The sequence below is a fragment of the Staurois parvus genome, unplaced genomic scaffold (assembly GCF_062004578.1).
Source record: "Staurois parvus isolate SC_StPar_1 unplaced genomic scaffold, SC_StPar_1.0 ptg000133l, whole genome shotgun sequence".
NCBI classification, from domain to species: Eukaryota; Metazoa; Chordata; class Amphibia; order Anura; family Ranidae; genus Staurois; species Staurois parvus.
The window spans coordinates 5,958,404-5,977,622 of record NW_028317929.1 but is presented as its reverse complement, the minus strand read 5'-3'; the positions used below and the strand labels follow the sequence as shown (position 1 = coordinate 5,977,622).

The 19,219-nt window shown below is 46.3% G+C and overlaps 1 protein-coding gene across 2 annotated transcripts in view; it reads left to right on the top strand.

Annotated features, from left to right (window-relative positions):
* Positions 1-19,219, top strand: part of STK32A (serine/threonine kinase 32A) — a 261,142-nt gene that overhangs the window by 117,492 nt on the left and 124,431 nt on the right. For both annotated transcript variants that reach the window (XM_089673006.1, XM_089673005.1), the window contains exon 5: positions 1,419-1,592. In XM_089673006.1, coding sequence (XP_089529132.1) covers positions 1,419-1,592 — 174 coding nt within the window. The remainder of the gene's footprint in view (positions 1-1,418; positions 1,593-19,219) is intronic.

Below are 19,219 nucleotides of genomic sequence, written 5' to 3'. Positions count from 1 at the left end.
TGAGAGCAGAGAGAACCGATGCAGCAACCTGTGAGTGTACAGCAGCCTATCAGAATATAATGATCACTGTTGGCAGCTATAGCCGTCGGCAGTGATCAAACAAAATAACCCGACAGGCTGGTTGTACAGAAGTTAGTTCATAGTGTGATGACCAAAACGGAAAGTAGAGAAAGCAGGTAATGGCAATGACAACAATATGTGGGGAGAGAGGGAGGGAAGAAAAGAAAAAAAATATTATATAGAGAGTGTACAGATCTGTTTGTACTGTAAAGATAGCAGGATGTCCATCAGATGGCCTGGCACTTCTCTACTTTATCAGTGAGTTTTTCTTGTATCATTTCATGTAAGAGGAATTATGGTGCATTTTTAATTAGTTACACTTATTAACAACTGTATGCCATTAATATGTGCCATCATAATTGTTTTTTTTTTATTTCCCTGCATTCATTAAACATTTATAACAAAGCTTGCTAGGCACATTCAAATTCAGTTCCGCGAAAGAAGTTCTTAAAGTAAAGTTAGTGGACTTGAACATTGAGGAGGGAGCTCTTTATAAAGAAAAGGACATGCATGTCTTTTTAGTGCTGCATCTAATGTGGAATGTTATGAATAATAATTTAGGTAACTATTGAAAAGATATAAAATATTTATTGTTGCTTGGAGTAATAGAGATTAACAGTTAATATAGGTCATTATAGAAGAGAAAACAGCATTATTGCTCCTTCTTGTAAAATCATTTTTGTTTTACTAGATATTACATTCTGCATGAATTATTTTCACATTTCAGTAATGTAGACCTTTGGTTATGCTGAGAGCTGTCCACAGATACACAATTGCTGGGTAACAGCACATTGGACAAATAACACATGTAGACAAATTTGGCATTCTTTTTTCTTTGCTTAAACTGAAGCTCCAGTCAAAATGTAAAAAAATAAAAGTCAACAGCTACAAAAACTGTAGCTGCTCACTTTTAAAAAACAGACACTTACCTGTTCCTCGATCCAGCGTTGTCTTCACCACAGCCAGTTTCACTGGCTGTCCTCTCTCCCCAGCACTGGCATCTTAAGTGTGGGCATTTAGTTCCTGTACATGTGTGATGGAGTTGCATTGTCCTGGCACTAAGCTCCACTTACAGATGCAGAAAGTGTACTCTGCGCTGCCCATTCTCTGCAGGCAGTGTAAATAAAACAGCATTGCTAGGAGATAGGGAAAGAGTTTGCTTAACAGCACTTTTTTTCAACTCCAGCTCCATTTCAAGTGAAAATTGATATATTTTGTATTTATTAGAACATTCAAACATGGAAAAAAATGATTACAATATAATACTCTCCAATATATTTCAATAAAGACTCAAGCACCAATGTAAAGTTTGATGCGGTCTGCCTTTTTCTAATACTTATATATTATGTTTACACCAGGTATTCCTTTCAAGACGAGGAGGACATGTTCATGGTTGTAGACCTTCTCCTTGGTGGTGACCTTAGATACCATCTGCAGCAAAATATACGTTTCACTGAGGCATCTGTTAAGCTCTTCATCTGTGAACTGGCCTTGGCACTTGACTATTTGCAGAGCAAAAATATCATTCACCGGTGAGTACATATTACTAAAGTGTGAGCATAACTCCTCTCTGCTTAGCTTGTAATTAGGATTTAAATCTCATATAGTACATTGTAGCCTAGGAAAACATTTAGTGTAATATGGATTGGCCTGACTGATTTGTTTCAGTAAATGTACACTATTTCAGTAAAGTATCAAGGAGCGAAAAGTAAAAGAAAGCTGGTATGCCTGTAGCATCATTGCCACTGTGCTGGAAAAGCCTAACCCTCTGCCATCAGTATTTCATTCTTAAAGTTTATTTTTCTCTTTAGAAAATGGAATAAAACACCTTGTGTGCATGCATCACTTTATTAGTGTCAGCAGGAAAAGTTACACCTCTTGATGTCTGTCGGTTGTTTTTTTTTAAATAGAATGTGTGGCCAGAATAAACAGCCTTCCCAAAACTTTTAATTTAGTGCTAGGTGGATGCTAAGAGGATGAATTATAAATGTAGCGATACCCCCATAGGAGCTGCTGTTATACTTGGGTCATCTGTTCGTTACTAGGCCCAAGATAAAACTACACCCCTGTTGACACCACCAAAATACCTTGGCCAGGGAGTCTCCCAGCTGCCCCACAAGGAAAATACTGTAAAATAAATTACTATATTGTATTAACATCAATAAAAAGAAAGGTAGTGTTAGGAATGGACTGGCCAGCAATGGTGGGACTCACCTGCCTTTTGATCTGCAGTACCAGGGCTGGCCAGCGGGTGCTCCCAGCAATCAGAGACTCAACCTTTCAGCCAGCTAACACCTAGAACTGATGATGCTGGGGTATTTAAGGGATGGCCAGACCCACAGACTCTGCCTTGGTGTTGTGTTTGTCCTGGGCCCTGTATCTGTCCTGCATCCTGTTTCTGTCCCTCTGCCTGACCCTCTGTACTACGCTGCTTGTTACCTGTTTTGATCTCTGGCTTGTGACCCTGACCATCCCTCTGCCTGACCCTCTGTACCACGCTGCTTGCTACCTGCTGAACCTGGCCTGTGACCCCGACCATTCTCTGCTTGCTCCCCCTGTACCTACCTGCCCAATTGATATTGACCCGGCCTGCCTGATGACGCTTACTTGTATGTACTGTTATCTGTGGGTGGTTTGGTTTGGTTTGTTTGCACTGTATTATGTTTAGTATTGCACTGCGTTTATGTTTGTATGGTTAGTGTTAATAAATTGTATTGTTTATCACATATCTGAAGTCTGCGTTTCCCTGCATCAGTCACACACCTCTGGTCACACCTGGGAGCCCTGACATTACACCAAGGCCAATCCTGACCAGAAGTGGCTGCACAGGGAAGCCATCTTGGCTTGTTGATGGGAAGGATGGATCTTGATGAGGTTGAATATTTATATCTGCTAGTGTTTGATGACAGGGAGTATGCTTATCAAACTCTGAAGGAGTATCCCCGGGATGAACTGCTAGAATGTATACGGCTCGCTCATGTTCTAGTAGATCAGGGCACAGAGTTCTCTGAGGTGCAGCCTTTGATTGAGGTTTGTGCTGAGTTGGTTTCATCTGGTTCCCCCGAATGCAGGGATGAATTTTTGCCACCATTTAGTGCAGACCAGGTAGAGTCCCTGGTGTGGTTATTAGAGGATGATGTGGGTTACTTTCTGGAGCGTTATTCCACATGTTCACCACAGACACTAAGAGATTGTATAAACGCAGTACAGTCATTGACCAGACAGGCTTTGTGTAAGCTCAGCTTTGTTCAACCCATACTGCAGACATGGACAGATTTGTTGCACCCAGCCTCAGTCAGCTTACAAAGACCCAGTCCTGCTTCTAATCTATTTCCTCAAAACTCTATTCCTGCATTCCCAACAACTCCTCCTGCCCTGCTATCTACCGCATGTCAGTACCCTGTTCCCACTCGCTGCACCTATCCTGCCTTTAACCCTGTAAAAGAGCCCTCTGTAGCAACTGCTCCCTCTCCTGTTCCATCCTCCAGTTCTTCTCTGTCTCCAGCTGCTCCATTCGTTTGCAGACCTGCGTTTACTTGCAGTGCTCCAGTAGTTAAAACCAGAAAAAAGCGAAAATTCTTTCCAACCAATACCATCCTGCCAGTATCCAAACCGGTGAGCCTGCCTTCCGTGGTTCAGCCTGAAGCCTCTACTCAGCCTGAAGCCTCTACTCAGCCTGAAGCCTCTACTCAGCCTGATGCCTCTACTCAGCCTGATGCCTCTACTCAGCCTGATGCCTCTACTCAGCCTGATGCCTCTACCCAGCATGATGAACTGATCCAGCCTGACGATCCTATTAGGCCAGTTGACTCGATGCCCGCTGTTGATCCAGATGATCCGGTACCTGATCCGGTGCCCGCTGACGAGCCAAATGACCTGATGCCTGGTGACCCAGTGCCCACTGTCATACCGGGTGACCCTATGCCCGCTGTCGAGCCAGACAATCCGGTACCTGATGACCCGGTGCTCACTGTCGTGCCTGTTGACTCGGAGCCCACTGCCTTGCCAGATGACGCGGTGCCCGCTGTCGAGCCAAATGACCTGATGCCTGGTGACCCAGTGCCCGCTGTCCAGCCAGACGATCCAATGTCTGACCCAGTGCCAGCGGTCATCCCAGTTGACTCGGAGCCCACGGTTGTGCCTGGTGACTCGGTGCCCGCCGCCCCGCCTGGGGGCCTGAGACCTGTCGTTCCGCCTGGGGGTCCGGCGCCCGCCACTCCGCCTGAGGGTCCGAGACCTGTCGCTCCGCCTGGGGGTCCGGCGCCCGCCGCTCCGCTTGAGGGCCCGAGACCTGTCGCTCCGCCTGGGGGTCCGGCGCCCGCCGCTCCGCCTGGGGGCACGATGCCTGTCGCCCCGCCTGGGGGCACGATGCCTGTTGCCCCGCCTGGGGGCACGATGCCTGTCGCCCCGCCTGGGGGCCCGACGCCTGTCGCCCCTCCTGGGGGCCCGACGCCTGTCGCCCCGCCCGGGGGCCCGATGCCTGTCGCCCCGCCCGGGGGCCCGGTGCCTGCTGCTCCGCCCGGGGGCCGGTGCCTGCTGCTCCGCCCGGGGGCCCGGTGCCTGCTGCTCCGCCCGGGGGCCCGGTGCCTGCTGCTCCGCCCGGGGGCCCGATGCATGTCGCCCCGCCCGGGGGCCCGGTGCCTGCTGCTCCGCCCGGGGGCCCGGTGCCTGCTGCTCCGCCCGGGGGCCCGGTGCCTGCTGCTCCGCCCGGGGGCCCGGTGCCTGCTGCTCCGCCTGGTGGCCCGCTGCCTGCTGCTTCGCCTGGTAATCCGATGTGCCTCTGCCCGGAGTCCTGCCCGATGTGCCTCTGCCCGGAGTCCTGCCCGATGTGCCTCTGCCCGGAGTCCTGCCCGATGTGCCTCTGCCCGGAGTCCTGCCCGATGTGCCTCTGCCCGGAGTCCTGCCCGATGTGCCTCTGCCCGGAGTCCTGCCCGATGTGCCTCTGCCCGGAGTCCTGCCCGATGTGCCTCTGCCCGATGTGCCTCTGCCCGGAGTCCTGCCTGATGTGCCTCTGCCCGGTGTGCCTCTGCCCGGTGTGCCTCTGCCCGGTGTGCCTCTGCCCGGTGTGCCTCTGCCCGGAGTCCAGCCCGGTGTGCCTCTGCCCGGAGTCCAGCCCGGTGTGCCGCTGCCCGGAGTCCTGCCCGGTGTGCCAGTCTTTGATATCCCGCCAGTTACCAGACCCGGGCAGTGGAACATTTTGCCCAGCTAGGACTGTTTGGAGCATCCTGAGGCCGCTCCTTGGGGGGGGGTACTGTTAGGAATGGACTGGCCAGCAATGGTGGGACTCACCTGCCTTTTGATCTGCAGTACCAGGGCTGGCCAGCGGGTGCTCCCAGCAATCAGAGACTCAACCTTTCAGCCAGCTAACACCTGGAACTGATGATGCTGGGGTATTTAAGGGATGGCCAGACCCACAGACTCTGCCTTGGTGTTGTGTTTGTCCTGGGCCCTGTATCTGTCCTGCATCCTGTTTCTGTCCCTCTGCCTGACCCTCTGTACTACGCTGCTTGTTACCTGTTTTGATCTCTGGCTTGTGACCCTGACCATCCCTCTGCCTGACCCTCTGTACCACGCTGCTTGCTACCTGCTGAACCTGGCCTGTGACCCCGACCATTCTCTGCTTGCTCCCCCTGTACCTACCTGCCCAATTGATATTGACCCGGCCTGCCTGACGACGCTTGCTTGTATGTACTGTTATCTGTGGGTGGTTTGGTTTGGTTTGTTTGCACTGTATTATGTTTAGTATTGCACTGCGTTTATGTTTGTATGGTTAGTGTTAATAAATTGTATTGTTTATCACATATCTGAAGTCTGCGTTTCCCTGCATCAGTCACACACCTCTGGTCACACCTGGGAGCCCTGACAGGTAGGCAGTTTAAAAGTTAACAAAGGGTCACAATAAAACGAGGTGATTCAACACTTGTCCTGCAGGACTAAAAATCTAAAACTTGTCCCTCCAACTGGGAGATTACTCCCCAAATGAGACAAGTATGAGTAGCAAATGAATGAAGCTAGCTCACTTGTAGGCCCTCAGTCAGCAGAATCTAGGTTTAAGATCCAGAAAATGTGTCAAACTTCCTGCACACCAGTACTCCTAAGGAAGATAGTCCCTGAGCAGAAACAATCTGGAAAATGTATTCTTCTGCCAGCTTAGTTGGGGCCCTTATGTTGGCGTGCAGCAAAAGGTGCCATCCCTTTAAGACATGGAGAAACATAGTCATTCCCTTTAAGAGGCAAAGTGGTTAGCGGAGTTCTTCCTAATATGTAACGTTGTGGAAAGGTCACTCTCACTAAAACTGGAGTAGACTTAGTGGGATAACTTACACACAAAAAATGAGGCTGTTGACTTTGCAAGATCTTGTTGCTAGAGACTGCATAAAAAAGGAGATCTTGTGGGTTTCAACCTTGCTGGTGACTAACAAAAACATAAATTTTACAATGAATAAATATAAAGTACGTATAGCCCTCACAATGTACCATACATAATGTCTCTGTAAATAAAATTCTATAACATAAGTATACCTGTATAAAGGTACTACACCACACAGTAAGTGAATTCACTCTTTACTCTGCCAAAAAATCTTCTTAATAGTGCTTCACCAATTTTGCTATAAAAGAAGTTCTTCTGGCACAGTAAAGAGCGAATTCAGCTACTGTTTGGTGTGGGACTTTTATACTCGTACATTTATGTTATAGGACTTTATTTACAGAGACATTATTTATTGTACAGTGTGAGGGCCATATTTTTTTTTATATTTATCATTTGGAGGAGTGCATTTGCACTCTTAAAGAGGCAGCTACACTTTTTTTATCTTTATTATCTTTTTATTATATATTTATTATTTTTTACTTTGTTTTTTTTTCATATAATTTGGTGTATAGGTTTAGGATATTATTTTTGTTTATTCATTTATGGTTTATAAATATGCAGGAGGTAGGCACCGAACCTAATTATTATAATACATTTTACAATGTTCCAGTGAGGAGGGTTTTTCATATGTAGAATTGCATCACAAATAGTTTTTTTCTCTGTTGACAAATCTTATCCCAGACAATATAAAAGGTAATGAATTTCCCAATCCCCTGGCAGGGCATTGAACTGCTGTTCAGCTGATGGGAGCAACAAAAGGAAATTCTATGAAAGTACTGAATCACTGTAGTTGGAGCTTATTCAGAATTATGTGGTTTCTTCCTACCCTCATAGTGACAGTGTTGGGCTAATCACCTAGCCACAATGCTTTCACATGAGAGCATGAAGTAGTATTTTCTTCGATCCTGATTACCGAATAAAGCAAAGTATGTGCTTCTTGAGAACCAGCCATTAAAGCCAACCTGTTGCTTTAGGCTGCCTTGGCAAAGCACCGGTTTGTATTGAAAGGAGCAATATAACTTTGTAAAACTATCCTTTAAGTTAGTGGTCTCCAAACTCTGGCCCATAGGCAAGATGGAGCCTTTGCAAGTCTCTACCCAGCCTCTGGGGCACTGTTCCTTCCACTGATATGAGGCATTAATCTTCCCATTGGCACCAATGATGGAGCGCTATTTCATTCAGGAATATCAATGATGGGGCACTATTCCCCCCCACTGACATCAACAATGGGACTTTATTCCTTCCTCTGATATGAATGATGGGGCAATATCCCTTCCACTGATCCCTAACACTGATAGGGCACTATTGCACTTCCTACTGACCACAGGTGCTCTGGGACCACCACCTGAGGCATTGTTTACTCCAACTGATGTCTACAAATTTTCCACCCCACTGGCCTCGCCCCCACACTAAAGTCTGAGAGACCATAAACTGGCTCTTTGCTTAGAAAGTTTGAGAACCCCTGATTTTATTTACAACTCTTCCCTCCTATCAGCACTCCATCAAAGTCATATACTTACCTATCCATGCTTCTGCCATAGCCACTGCAAATGCCTTTGGTTTTCTCTTCTTTTGCACATGAGTATTAAACATCTCATTCATTCCTGTTGAGACACTGGGGTTGATTTAGTAAAACTGGAGAGTGCAAAATCTGGTTCAGCTGTGTGTGATAGCCAATCAGCTTCTAACCTCAGCCTGCTCATTTAACCACTTGCCCTCCAGAGGATTTACCCCCCTTACTGACCAGGCCATTTTTTGCGATACGGTGCTGCGTTACTTTAACTGACTATTGTGCAGTCATGCAACACTGCACATAATTAAATTTATGTCATTTTTTCCCCACAAATAGAGCTTTCTTTTGGTGGTATTTGATCACCTCTGCATTTTTATTTTTTGCGCTATAAACAAAAAAAGACCGACAATTTTGAAAAAAAAAAACCCCAATATTTTTGCATTTTTGCTATAAAACATATTCAATAAAAAAATTTTAAAAATCAAATTTCGTCATAAATTTTGGCCAAAATGTATTTTGCTATATGCCTTTGCTAAAAAAAAATCCCAATACGTGTAAATTAATTGGTTTGCATGAAAGTTATAGCGCCTACAAACGGCAGTATATATACTGGAATTTAATTTTTTTTTTATACTAGTAATGGCGGCAATCAGCAACCTTTAGCGGGACTGCGGCGGGCATTCTGATGCTGGGTGGGAACTGACTAACTGCCACTGACATCCCCAGTGACACTAATACAGTGATCAGTGCTAGTAAAATGCACTGACACTACTAATGACACTGGGCAGCAAGAGGTTAACGCTGGGGCGAACAAAGGGGTAACAGTGTGCTGTGTGTGTTTTACTGTGTGTGCTGTTTTACTAGGGAGGCATACTGCTTTTTGTTTCTCTGCTGTGCAGTGAAATACAAAGCAGCATGGCCTTGTTGGCAGCATGTCCTTGTTGTTTACACACAGGTCTCTTCCCTGTCAGCTTTGTACAGGGAATGCCAGGTGCCGGTGGGGAATCTCCAGCCGTGATTGAGATGGCTAGTCACCAATGGCGGTGTGGGTAGGGCGGCGCACGCCTACCTGAAAATGCAAATCACTTATATATACATGATTTTGCACAGCCCTACCGCCCTGTAGCAGTATTTTTACTATAGGGCGGCGGGCAAGCGGTTAAGCTTTGACAAAAAAACTTGGAAGATGCTTAGTTTCTGTGCAGAGATGCACCAGATTTTACACTCTCCAGTTTTAGTAAATCCACCCCGTCTATCTTTGGGACATAGCATGGATCTAGCGGGAGTGTGCACAGGTAAGTATATGACTTTGGGGGTGGGGGTGCTGAGAGGTGAAGAGAGGTATGGAGTTACTTACAGGGGATATGTATGCAACCATTTTAAGTGGTGGGTGCTGAGCTCAGTTACAAACACCTCCCATTTAATGGTGTTTAGACAGGTTTGTGGGGACACATTAAGTCAGTGGTAAAGGGCTAAAGATACTCAAAGTGTGTAGAAAAGCACAGAGTGGCTATTTCACACCTTTAGTTGTCTTTTCTTATATTTCTAATTTAAGTGGGGGGTTATTTTTAAATATTGATAAAGGTGAAATATGAGCATTTTAGCCATGTGATTTCTTACGGGACTTTCACTTGCCTGATTGCCGAAGTCATTTGTATAAAACTGATGCTACCTGAATGAATTGTTTCTCTGTGGATAACATGGAAATGAGCCTATATTAGGGAGTTCCAGGCTGCTCCTGCTATACGCTTTGTAATGGGCTGTCATACTTTAGGCTGCTGGGAAGACTGACAGCTGATATAATAACTTTTCATCTTGGCAGAAGGTCCACACAGAACCAAGGAAGGAGGTGTAATGAGGGAATCACCTTGTCTTTGTATCACCATTTAAAAGTCTGATACATCCTAATAGCATAAATAAATATATTTATGATAGCTCTGTTTTATGTGTATAGGGCACTCATTGTTCTACTGTCACAATGAACACAATGTCTTTATACTGCTATTGTTTTTGGCAAATAAGTTGTGCTTCAAATGTCTTATTTAAGGACACTGGTGTAAAATGAGATGTTTTATTGTTTCACAGTTGTTGAACTTGCTAAGTATGAGCAATTAGCCTATTTACTTGCGTAGTTTTCTCAGCAATGAGACAATAAGATTTTACCAGTTAAAGTTTTTTGTTTCCTTTCATGATAGGCATTTGCAATTGATGCAAAAGATGTTCATGTACAAATGTACATTAACAAGCAGATTGCGTGAGCACAGAATTTACTATGCAGCTGCAATGTGTGTGAGTTCACATACAGTCTACAGAACATACTGTATATGTAGCGCTACCCTGGTGAGGGACGCTGTGTGGTGAGTACCCCTAACATCTGCACAACTAGGCAACAGGTATATCTCATATAGACTTGCATCCAAGAGACGGTAACCAGTCAGTAGGTTTGGCTTTAATGTTTTATGTAACTTAGGGAAATAAGGAATATGGGATGTCTAGTTAGCTTGAATCAATGAAGGGGGGACAACTTCATTCCTATGTACAAAGGCAGATCCTGGACTGTTTTTTTCCTGGAAAGCCATCAGTCATTGCAGATCAGTAGCAATAGCCCTTTATAGGCGAGGAACTAGCAACTCCTCAAAATCAGCTTAACTTCTCATAATTGCATGCAGGGAACTGCTTACAGCTCCATGGCCTGCAAACTCTACCATCCTTCCTGGCTTCTCAGAAGATCTCCCAGGACAAGGATAAAGGATTGAGTCCAGCACTGTCCTTAGAAATCTTAGTACTTGTGGCATTCTTTCCCCTTGTAGATTCAAGAGAGCGTTGCTGTACTCACTCTGTCATCTTTTCTCCCTGCTGCTCCAGGTCCTGATCCTATTCACGCCTCACTGCTGAATATATCCTTTTGAGCCAGCTTGAGCACAGCCTGGAGGCTGCCCCCTAGACCTAGGGGACCCCTCCCAGGCACCGACAGTCCCCTCAGCACTCCATCTTCCACCCGACTCCTTTGTCAGCCTGACTCTCCCATATTTATGGGCTAGTCCAGTGGTGGGCAACCTTTTTTTTCAACTGAGCCAAATCTCGCCAAAACCACGATTGAAATTTATTTTGAGAGCCACATTTTTAAAACTGAAAATACATCTCCCATATAGTAATTCATCCCCCATAGAGTAATTCATCCCCCATAGAGTAATTCATCCCCCATATAGTAATTCATCCCCCATATAGTAATTCATCCCCATAGTAATTCATCCCCCATATAGCAATTCATCCCCCATATAGCAATTCATCCCCCATAGCAATTCATCCCCCATATAGTAATTCATCCCCCATAGTAATTCATCCCCCATATAGTAATTCATCCCCCATAGTAATTCATCCCCCCATAGTAATTCATCCCCCCATAGTAATTCATCCCCCATAGTAATTCATCCCCCATATAGTAATTCATCCCCCCATAGTAATTCATCCCCCCCATAGTAATTCATCCCCCATATAGTAATTCATCCCCCATATAGTAATTCATCCCCCATAGTAATTCATCCCCCATATAGTAATTCATCCCCCATAGTAATTCATCCCCCATATAGTGATTCATCCCCCATATAGTAATTCATCCCCCATATAGTAATTCATCCCCCATAGTAATTCATCTCCCATATAGTAATTCATCTCCCATATAGTAATTCATCTCCCATATAGTAATTCATCCCCCATATAGTAAGTCCCCCCCCATATAGTAAGTCCCCCCATATAGTAAGTCCCCCCATATAGTAAGTCCCCCATATAGTAAGTCCCCCATATAGTAAGTCCCCCATATAGTAAGTCCCCCCCATATAGTAATTCATCCCCCATATAGTAAGTCCCCCCCCATATAGTAATTCATCCCCCATATAGTAAGTCCCCCCCATATAGTAAGTCCCCCATATAGAAATTCATCCCCCATATAGTAAGTCCCCCCTGTGTCAATTCACTTACCTTTGCTCCGCGCGTTCCTCTCGTCGTGCTGCCCGCGCCGTTCTGGTCTTCAGGGCGGACTGTGAGAGGTGAGGAGTTCGTCACGCTGCCCCGCCTACATCCTGGCTGCCCCGCCTACATCCTGACAGCTGCAGAGTCCTGACTTTTGGGGCGGCCGCCCGAGAGGAGGGAGGGGAGCGGGCGGCCGTCCGAGAGGAGGGAGGGGAGGGGAGGGGAGGTGAGGGGGCGGCCGCCCGGCACACGCCCGTCCGAGAGGAGGGAGAGGAGGGAGGGAGGGGAGGGAGAGGAGGGAGGGGAGCGGGCGCCCGGCACACAGAAGAGCCGCATTTAAGCTTGTAAAGAGCCGCATGTGGCTCGCGAGCCGCGGCTTGCCGACCACTGGGCTAGTCCACCATTCTACCAGGGCCTCCAAACCTGGGATTGGCCGGACTTCCATAGACATGCAGATTAGGTTTCCACCCCTTCCTGCTTACCGACTTCTGGAAGGTTCTGCGGTCCTCCAGAGTCATAAGGAGCCAAAACAGCCAAAACCTGTTAAGTAATCCAGCTGACTTGCAATAGCCCGACCTCAATCACAGCCTCACACAGTTACCATGAGCCATACACAATGATTTTACATGTAATACACTACATTATTCTAGTAGCACAGTAGAGGGTGCTACATATAGGTGAAATTTACCAACAATAGTGGTTGGCTATGGATTGTGTGCTACAGCACCCAAATGACTGACAGCTCAGCCATGGTTAAATTTGAAATAAAAATGGAATGTTCTCTTTTGGCACTAACCACTGTTCTCATTTTTAAATGTGCACACCATATGGGAATTAAACCACATCATGGTTTAATGGCTATCATAAAAGGAGACTGTAAAAAAACGTACATTTGTAAAAAGGCTCATTGACCTTTATGCACAGGAGCATTGTTCTTCAAATACATAGAAGCAAAAGCAGACAAAACCTTTTTTCCATCTTGGATAGGATAAGGGAGGGTATAACCCCTGGCAGATTTGGTTTTTTTTTTTGCCATTTGTGTCACATTGGGGAGATTTACCTTAACTTCCGGTCTCCTAGTCAAAACAGGAAGTGAGAGGAAATCCCTGCAAATTAGGGAATCCCTTGGGGTCCCCAGGTCACCAGAACTAGTGTCCCCATTGGAAGATTTCTCCTCATTACTTTTCAAAGTACAACTCAAAATTTGGGATTTTCTTTTACTATCACTATCAGTGATAATGGTAAACAGGACAAATAGAGGGGGGACAGACAGCAATAAAAACCCAATAGGTGTTTGAATCCCCCTCCACTCTGTTCAAAACTAAAAAATATTGATTTACTAAAATGGAGTGCAAAATCTGGTGTAGCTCTGCATACAAACCAGCTTCCATTTTTTTTTTTGCAAAGCTTAATTGAACAAGCTAAAGCTGATTGGCTACCTTGTACAGCTGCACCAGATTTTGCACTCTCTAGTTTTAGTAAATCAACCCCTCTGTATTACTTGGCACATGTGCGTTGACTTGGTTTGCATTTTTAAATATTTTTTTAAAAATGTATTTCTCTTAAAAATGTTGGCATGTGCATTCTGCGGTGCATGCTTTGGGAGTAGAAGACATAAAGGCAATATTTGGATGCTCAATGTGCGTGGCAAATTTGGACCGTCACCGTACCGTACCGTATGTGTTTAACATCAATATTAGTAGGTTTAATATCTAGTAGGTTTAGTGATGGTGATTGCTGTTTGTGCAAATATTTGCATGTGCATGCAGGCTCATGATACATGCATACTCTAGTAGTTTATCCCTGTTTTCATTTTATTTTTTAACACATCAGGTTGAATATGTAGCCCAGACTCAGGGATGCTGTTAGAAATCACGGGCCCTACACAGCCAACCTGACAGCACCCCCCCCCCCAAAAAAAAAAACACAGTTTACTATGCTTCAGTTATGAATTAACACAGTGATCAGTACCAAAAACTTATTGTGTTCATTAAGAAAAGGAAAGGGGTGGTAAATGTGACAAATTTACCGTACCCTTCCCCAACTCTCCAATCTGACTGAAGGATCCTATCGTGTGCTTGCAGCTGCCGGTGGGAAGGAGATGTATATGCAGCAAGAACTATACAATATGCTTAGGATTTGTGCATATTGATAAAACAAATAGTAGTACAGCATAGGCTTTTTGGCCCCAAAGACAGAAATGTAAAAAAATGAAAGTGCTACCCCACATGCCCTTACCCCAAACCTCATCCAAATCCTTAAAGGTTTGTATAGCCAAAATGTTTTTTCTTTTAGTTTTGAACAGTGTAGGGATGGGTCAAAACCCTATCTTTATTTTTTCCTCTCTGTGTTCTGCTGGGAAAATTTCCCTTGACTTCTTTTCTGGAGATGCGACAGGAAATGAAAGAAAGTCTCTCCAAATAAAGGGAATGCCTACCTTGGACAGTTACCAGTGGAACATTTGTACCTGTTGGATGACCTTACAGTACCTTCACCATTTACTCTTAAATTGTGGATTTCCCCTTGCTTTCTGTCTTGGTAATAGAGGTCACAAGGTCACAAAGAGGAGTGAATCTCCTCAGCGGGGACACCAACAAATAATTTTGGACAGATGTTCTGACCATTCTACACTCTACATGTATAATCTAAAACTAGAAAAAAAAGTTTTGCTTTTACATATACTTTCAGCTAATATTAAAAATTAAGTCTCCATCACTTCAATACCTAAAATGTATTCTAACCCCTAAATGCAATTCTTAACCACTTCCCGTCCGGCCGCTGATTATAAACGGCAGGACGGGACACCTACAGGAGCGGGTTGCCGTCTCTAAACGGCACCTTGTATCTGAGGCTCATGCGCGGCTCCTAGAGCGCGCGCCCGCGAGCCCGATGATCGCCGAGTCCGACGGACACTGTGGATTACGTGACATGGTATGGGACCAATGAAATCGGTCCCATACCATGTGATCAGCTGTGTCCAATAAGGACACAGCTTAAGTGTAAACAAAAGCCGCATGGTGCGGCTTCCGCCTCCTTCTCCTCTCACGGAGTTGTCTGTGAGAGGAGAAACAGCGAAGAAGAGGGTTGTAGCTAACTGCCCTCCACCTCAGTGACACCTGATCGCCCCTAAAGTGTCCCTGATCGCCCCTAAAGTGTCCCTGATCGCCCCTAAAGTGGCCCTGATCGCCCCTAAAGTGTCCCTGATTGCCCCACGTGTCCCTGATCACCCCAATAAGTGTCCCTGATTGCCCCAACAAGTGGCCCTGATCGCCCCCACAAGTGTCCCTGATTGCCCCCACAAGTGTCCCTGATTGCCCCCACAAGTGGCCCTGATTGCCCCCACAAGTGGCCCTGATTGCCCCAAGTGGCCCTGATTGCCCCAAGTGGCCCTGATCGCCCACAAGTGGTCCTGATCACCAACAAGTGGCCCTGATCGCCCCCACGTAGTGTCCCTGATTGCCCCCACAAGTGTCCCTGATTGCCCCAAGTGGCCCTGATTGCCCCAAGTGGCCCTGATCGCCCACAAGTGGTCCTGATCGCCCACAAGTGGCCCTGATTGCCGAACAAGTGGCCCAGCAGTGTCCCTGATTGTCAGTGTCCCTGACCACCACATAGTGGCCCAGCAGTGTTCCTGATCGCCACAGTGTCCCTGATCGTCACAGTATCCCTGATCGCCACAGTGGCCAAGCAGTGTCCCTGATCGTCACACAAGTGGCCCAGCAGTATCGCCGCAGTGGCCAAGCAGTGTCCCTGATTGCCACACAAGTGGCCCAGAAGTGTCCCTGATTGCCGCAGTGGCCCAGCAGTGTCCCTGATCACCACAGTGTCCCTGATTGCCGCACAAGTGGTCCAGCAGTGTCCCTGATTGCCGCAGTGTCCCTGATTGCCGCAGTGGCCCAGCAGTGTCCCTGATCGCCACACAAGTGGCCCAGCAGTATCGCCGCAGTGGCCAAGCAGTGTCCCTGATTGCCACACAAGTGGCCCAGAAGTGTCCCTGATTGCCGCAGTGGCCCAGCAGTGTCCCTGATCACCGCAGTGTCCCTGATTGCCGCACAAGTGGTCCAGCAGTGTCCCTGATTGCCGCAGTGTCCCTGATTGCCGCAGTGGCCCAGCAGTGTCCCTGATCGCCACACAAGTGGCCCAGCAGTGTCCCTGATTGCCGCACAAGTAACCCAGCATTGTCCCCGATTGCCGCACAATTGGTCCAGCAGTGTCCCTGATCACCACAGTGGCCCAGCAGTGTCCCTGATCACCGCAGTGTCCCTGATTGCCGCACAAGTGGTCCAGCAGTGTCCCTGATTGCCGCAGTGGCCCTGATTGCCGCAGTGGCCCAGCAGTGTCCCTGACCACCACACAAGTGGCCCAGCAGTGTCCCTGATCACCGCATTGGCCCAGCAGTGTCCCTGATCACCGCATTGGCCCAGCAGTGTTCCTGATCACCACACAATTGGCCCAGCAGTGTCCCTGATACCCACATTGGCCCAGCAGTGTTCCTGATCACCACACAAGTGGCCCAGCAGTGTCCCTGATCGCCGGATAAGTGGTCCAGCAGTGCCCCTGATCACCGAAGTGTCCCTGATCACCGCAGTAGTCCAGCAGTGTTTCTGATTGCCACACAAGTGGCCCAGCAGTGTCCTGATCATCGCAGTGGCCCAGCAGTGTCCCTGATCGCCGCAGAAGTGGTCCAGCAGTGTCCCTGATCGCCGCAGTGTCCCAGCAGTGTCCCTGATCACCGCAGTGTCCCCGATTGCTGCACAAGTGGTCCAGCAGTGTCCCTGATCACCGCAGTGTCCCTGATTGCCGCAGTGGCCCAGATCACCACACAAGTGGCCCAGCAGTGTCCCTGATCACCACACAAGTGGCCAGCAGTGTCCCTGATCGCCGGACAAGTGGTCCAGCAGTGCCCCTTATCACCGCAGTCTCCCTGATCACCGCAGTTGCCCAGCAGTGTTTCTGATCGCCACACAAGTGGCCCAGCAGTGTCCTGATCATCGCAGTGGCCCAGCAGTGTCCATGGTCGCCGCACAAGTGATCCAGCAGTGTCCCTGATCGCCACAGTGTCCCTGATTGCCACAGTGTCCCTGATCGCCACACAAGTGGCCCAGCAGTGTCCCTGATCACCGCAGTGGCCCAGCAGTGTCCCTGATCACCATACAGTGGCCCAATCAGTGTCCCTGATCACCTTACAGTGTGCCTGTTCATAAAGTGTCCCTGATCTCTGCCACACCAGTGGATCCTGTTCACTGCCATCGTCTGTGAGGAGAGAGATCCAGTACAGCTAACTGTGAGTAATTTTCAGCCTTTGCACAGAGTTTACACACACTCACAAAACATTGCCAGCCACCTCACTGTATCTCTGATTTTTGCCCAACAGTGACTAGTGTGAACCAACTGCAGCCAGATATCTGTCCCTCACTGCAACACCATCCTGATCACTGCCATACCAGTGGGTCCTGATCAGTGTCAAAAATATGGCCAAAAGATCATATACAAGCGAGGAGGCATTTCAAATTCTGAGTATGACAGATGAGAGTGACGGAGAACTTAAAACATACCTTGGGGTGTTTGCTTTCCAAAATGGGGTCTTTTTATGGATAATTCCATTGTCCTGATGCTCCAGGACCTCCAAAACAGCAATAGGTAGTTAAGAAATTAGATGTGCGATTTTGCCCTTAGAACGCTAACAGGTGCTTATTGGATGTGGAACCCCTCTATGTGGCCAGACTGTGAAAAAGTCTCACACATTTGGTATCACCATATTCAGGAAGAGTTAGAGAATGTGTTTTGGGGTGTAATTTTAAGTATGCCTATGCAGTGTATTAGAAATATCTCATAGATTGACAACTTTGTGTAGAAAAAAATACATTTTCATTTTCTTTTCGCATTTTCCAAAAACTTGTGGCAAAAAATGAAGTCTTCAGAAGACTCTGCATGCCTCTTAAAACATACCTTGGGGTGTTTGCTTTCCAAAATGGGGTCATTTTGTGGATAATTCCATTGCCCTGATGCTCCAGGACCTCCAAAACGGCAATAGGTAGTCAAGAACTTAGATGTGTAATTTTTGCCCTTAGAACGCTAACAGGTGCTTATTGGATGTGGAACCCCTCTATGTGGCCAGACTGTGAAAAAGTCTCACACATTTGGTATTGCCATATTCAGCAGGAGTTAAAGAATGCATTTTGAGGTATCATTTTAAGTATGCCTATGCTGTGTAATAGAAATATCTCATAGATTGACAACTTTGCGTAAAAAAAAATACATTTTCATTTTCTTTTCACATTTTCCAAAAACATGTGGCAAAAAATGAAGTCTTCAGAGGACTCCCCATGCCTCTTAAAACATACCTTGAGGTGTTTTCTTTCGAAAATGGGGTCATTTTGTGGGTAATTCAATTGTCCTGGTGCTCCAGGACCTCCAAAACTGTGATAGACAGTCAAGAAATTAGATGTGTAATTTTTGCCCCTAGAACGCCTAAGGGTGCTTATTGGATGTGGGGCCCTTCTATGTGGTTAGGCTGTGAAAAAGTTTTACACATGTGGTATCCCCATACTCAGGATGAGTAGCAGAATGTGTTTTGGGGTGTAATTGCAAGTATGCCTATGCCGTGTGAGAGAAAGAACTTGTTAAATGACAACTTTGTGGGGAAAAAAAAGATTTTTTTTTACTTTCATCATTTCCTTAAAAAATTGGCAAAAAATGACAACTTCAAAAAACTCCCCATGCCTCTCATTAAATACCTCAGACTGTCTACTTTCCAAAAAGGGGTCGTTTGGGGGGTATTTGTACTTTCCTGGCATTTTAGGGCCCCAAGAAATTATATAGGTAGTCCGTGCATCAGGATTGATACATTTTCAAATATATCAAATATATATACCGTGGTCTGTGGACTCTATAACTTTCACAAAGACTAAATAATACACACTGATTTGGGTTATGTCTACCAACAAAATGTAGCACAATGGATTTTGGCCTAAATTTATGAAGAAAGTATATTTATTTGCAAAATTTAGTATCAAATACTAAGAAAAACATGTTTTTTTTCAAAATTTTCAGTCTTTTTTCATTTTTCTAGCAAAAAATAAAAACCCCAGTGATGATTAAATACCACCAAATTAAAGCTCTATTTGTTTGAAAAAAATGATAATAATTTCATTTAGATACAGTGTTGTATGCCTGAGTAATTGTCATTCACAATGTGAGAGCGCCGAAAGCTGAAAATTGGCCTGGACAGGAAGGGGGTAAAAGTGTCCGGACAGGAAGTGGTTAACAGTTTACCCCTCCCAGTACTTAAAGCGGAACTGAACTCA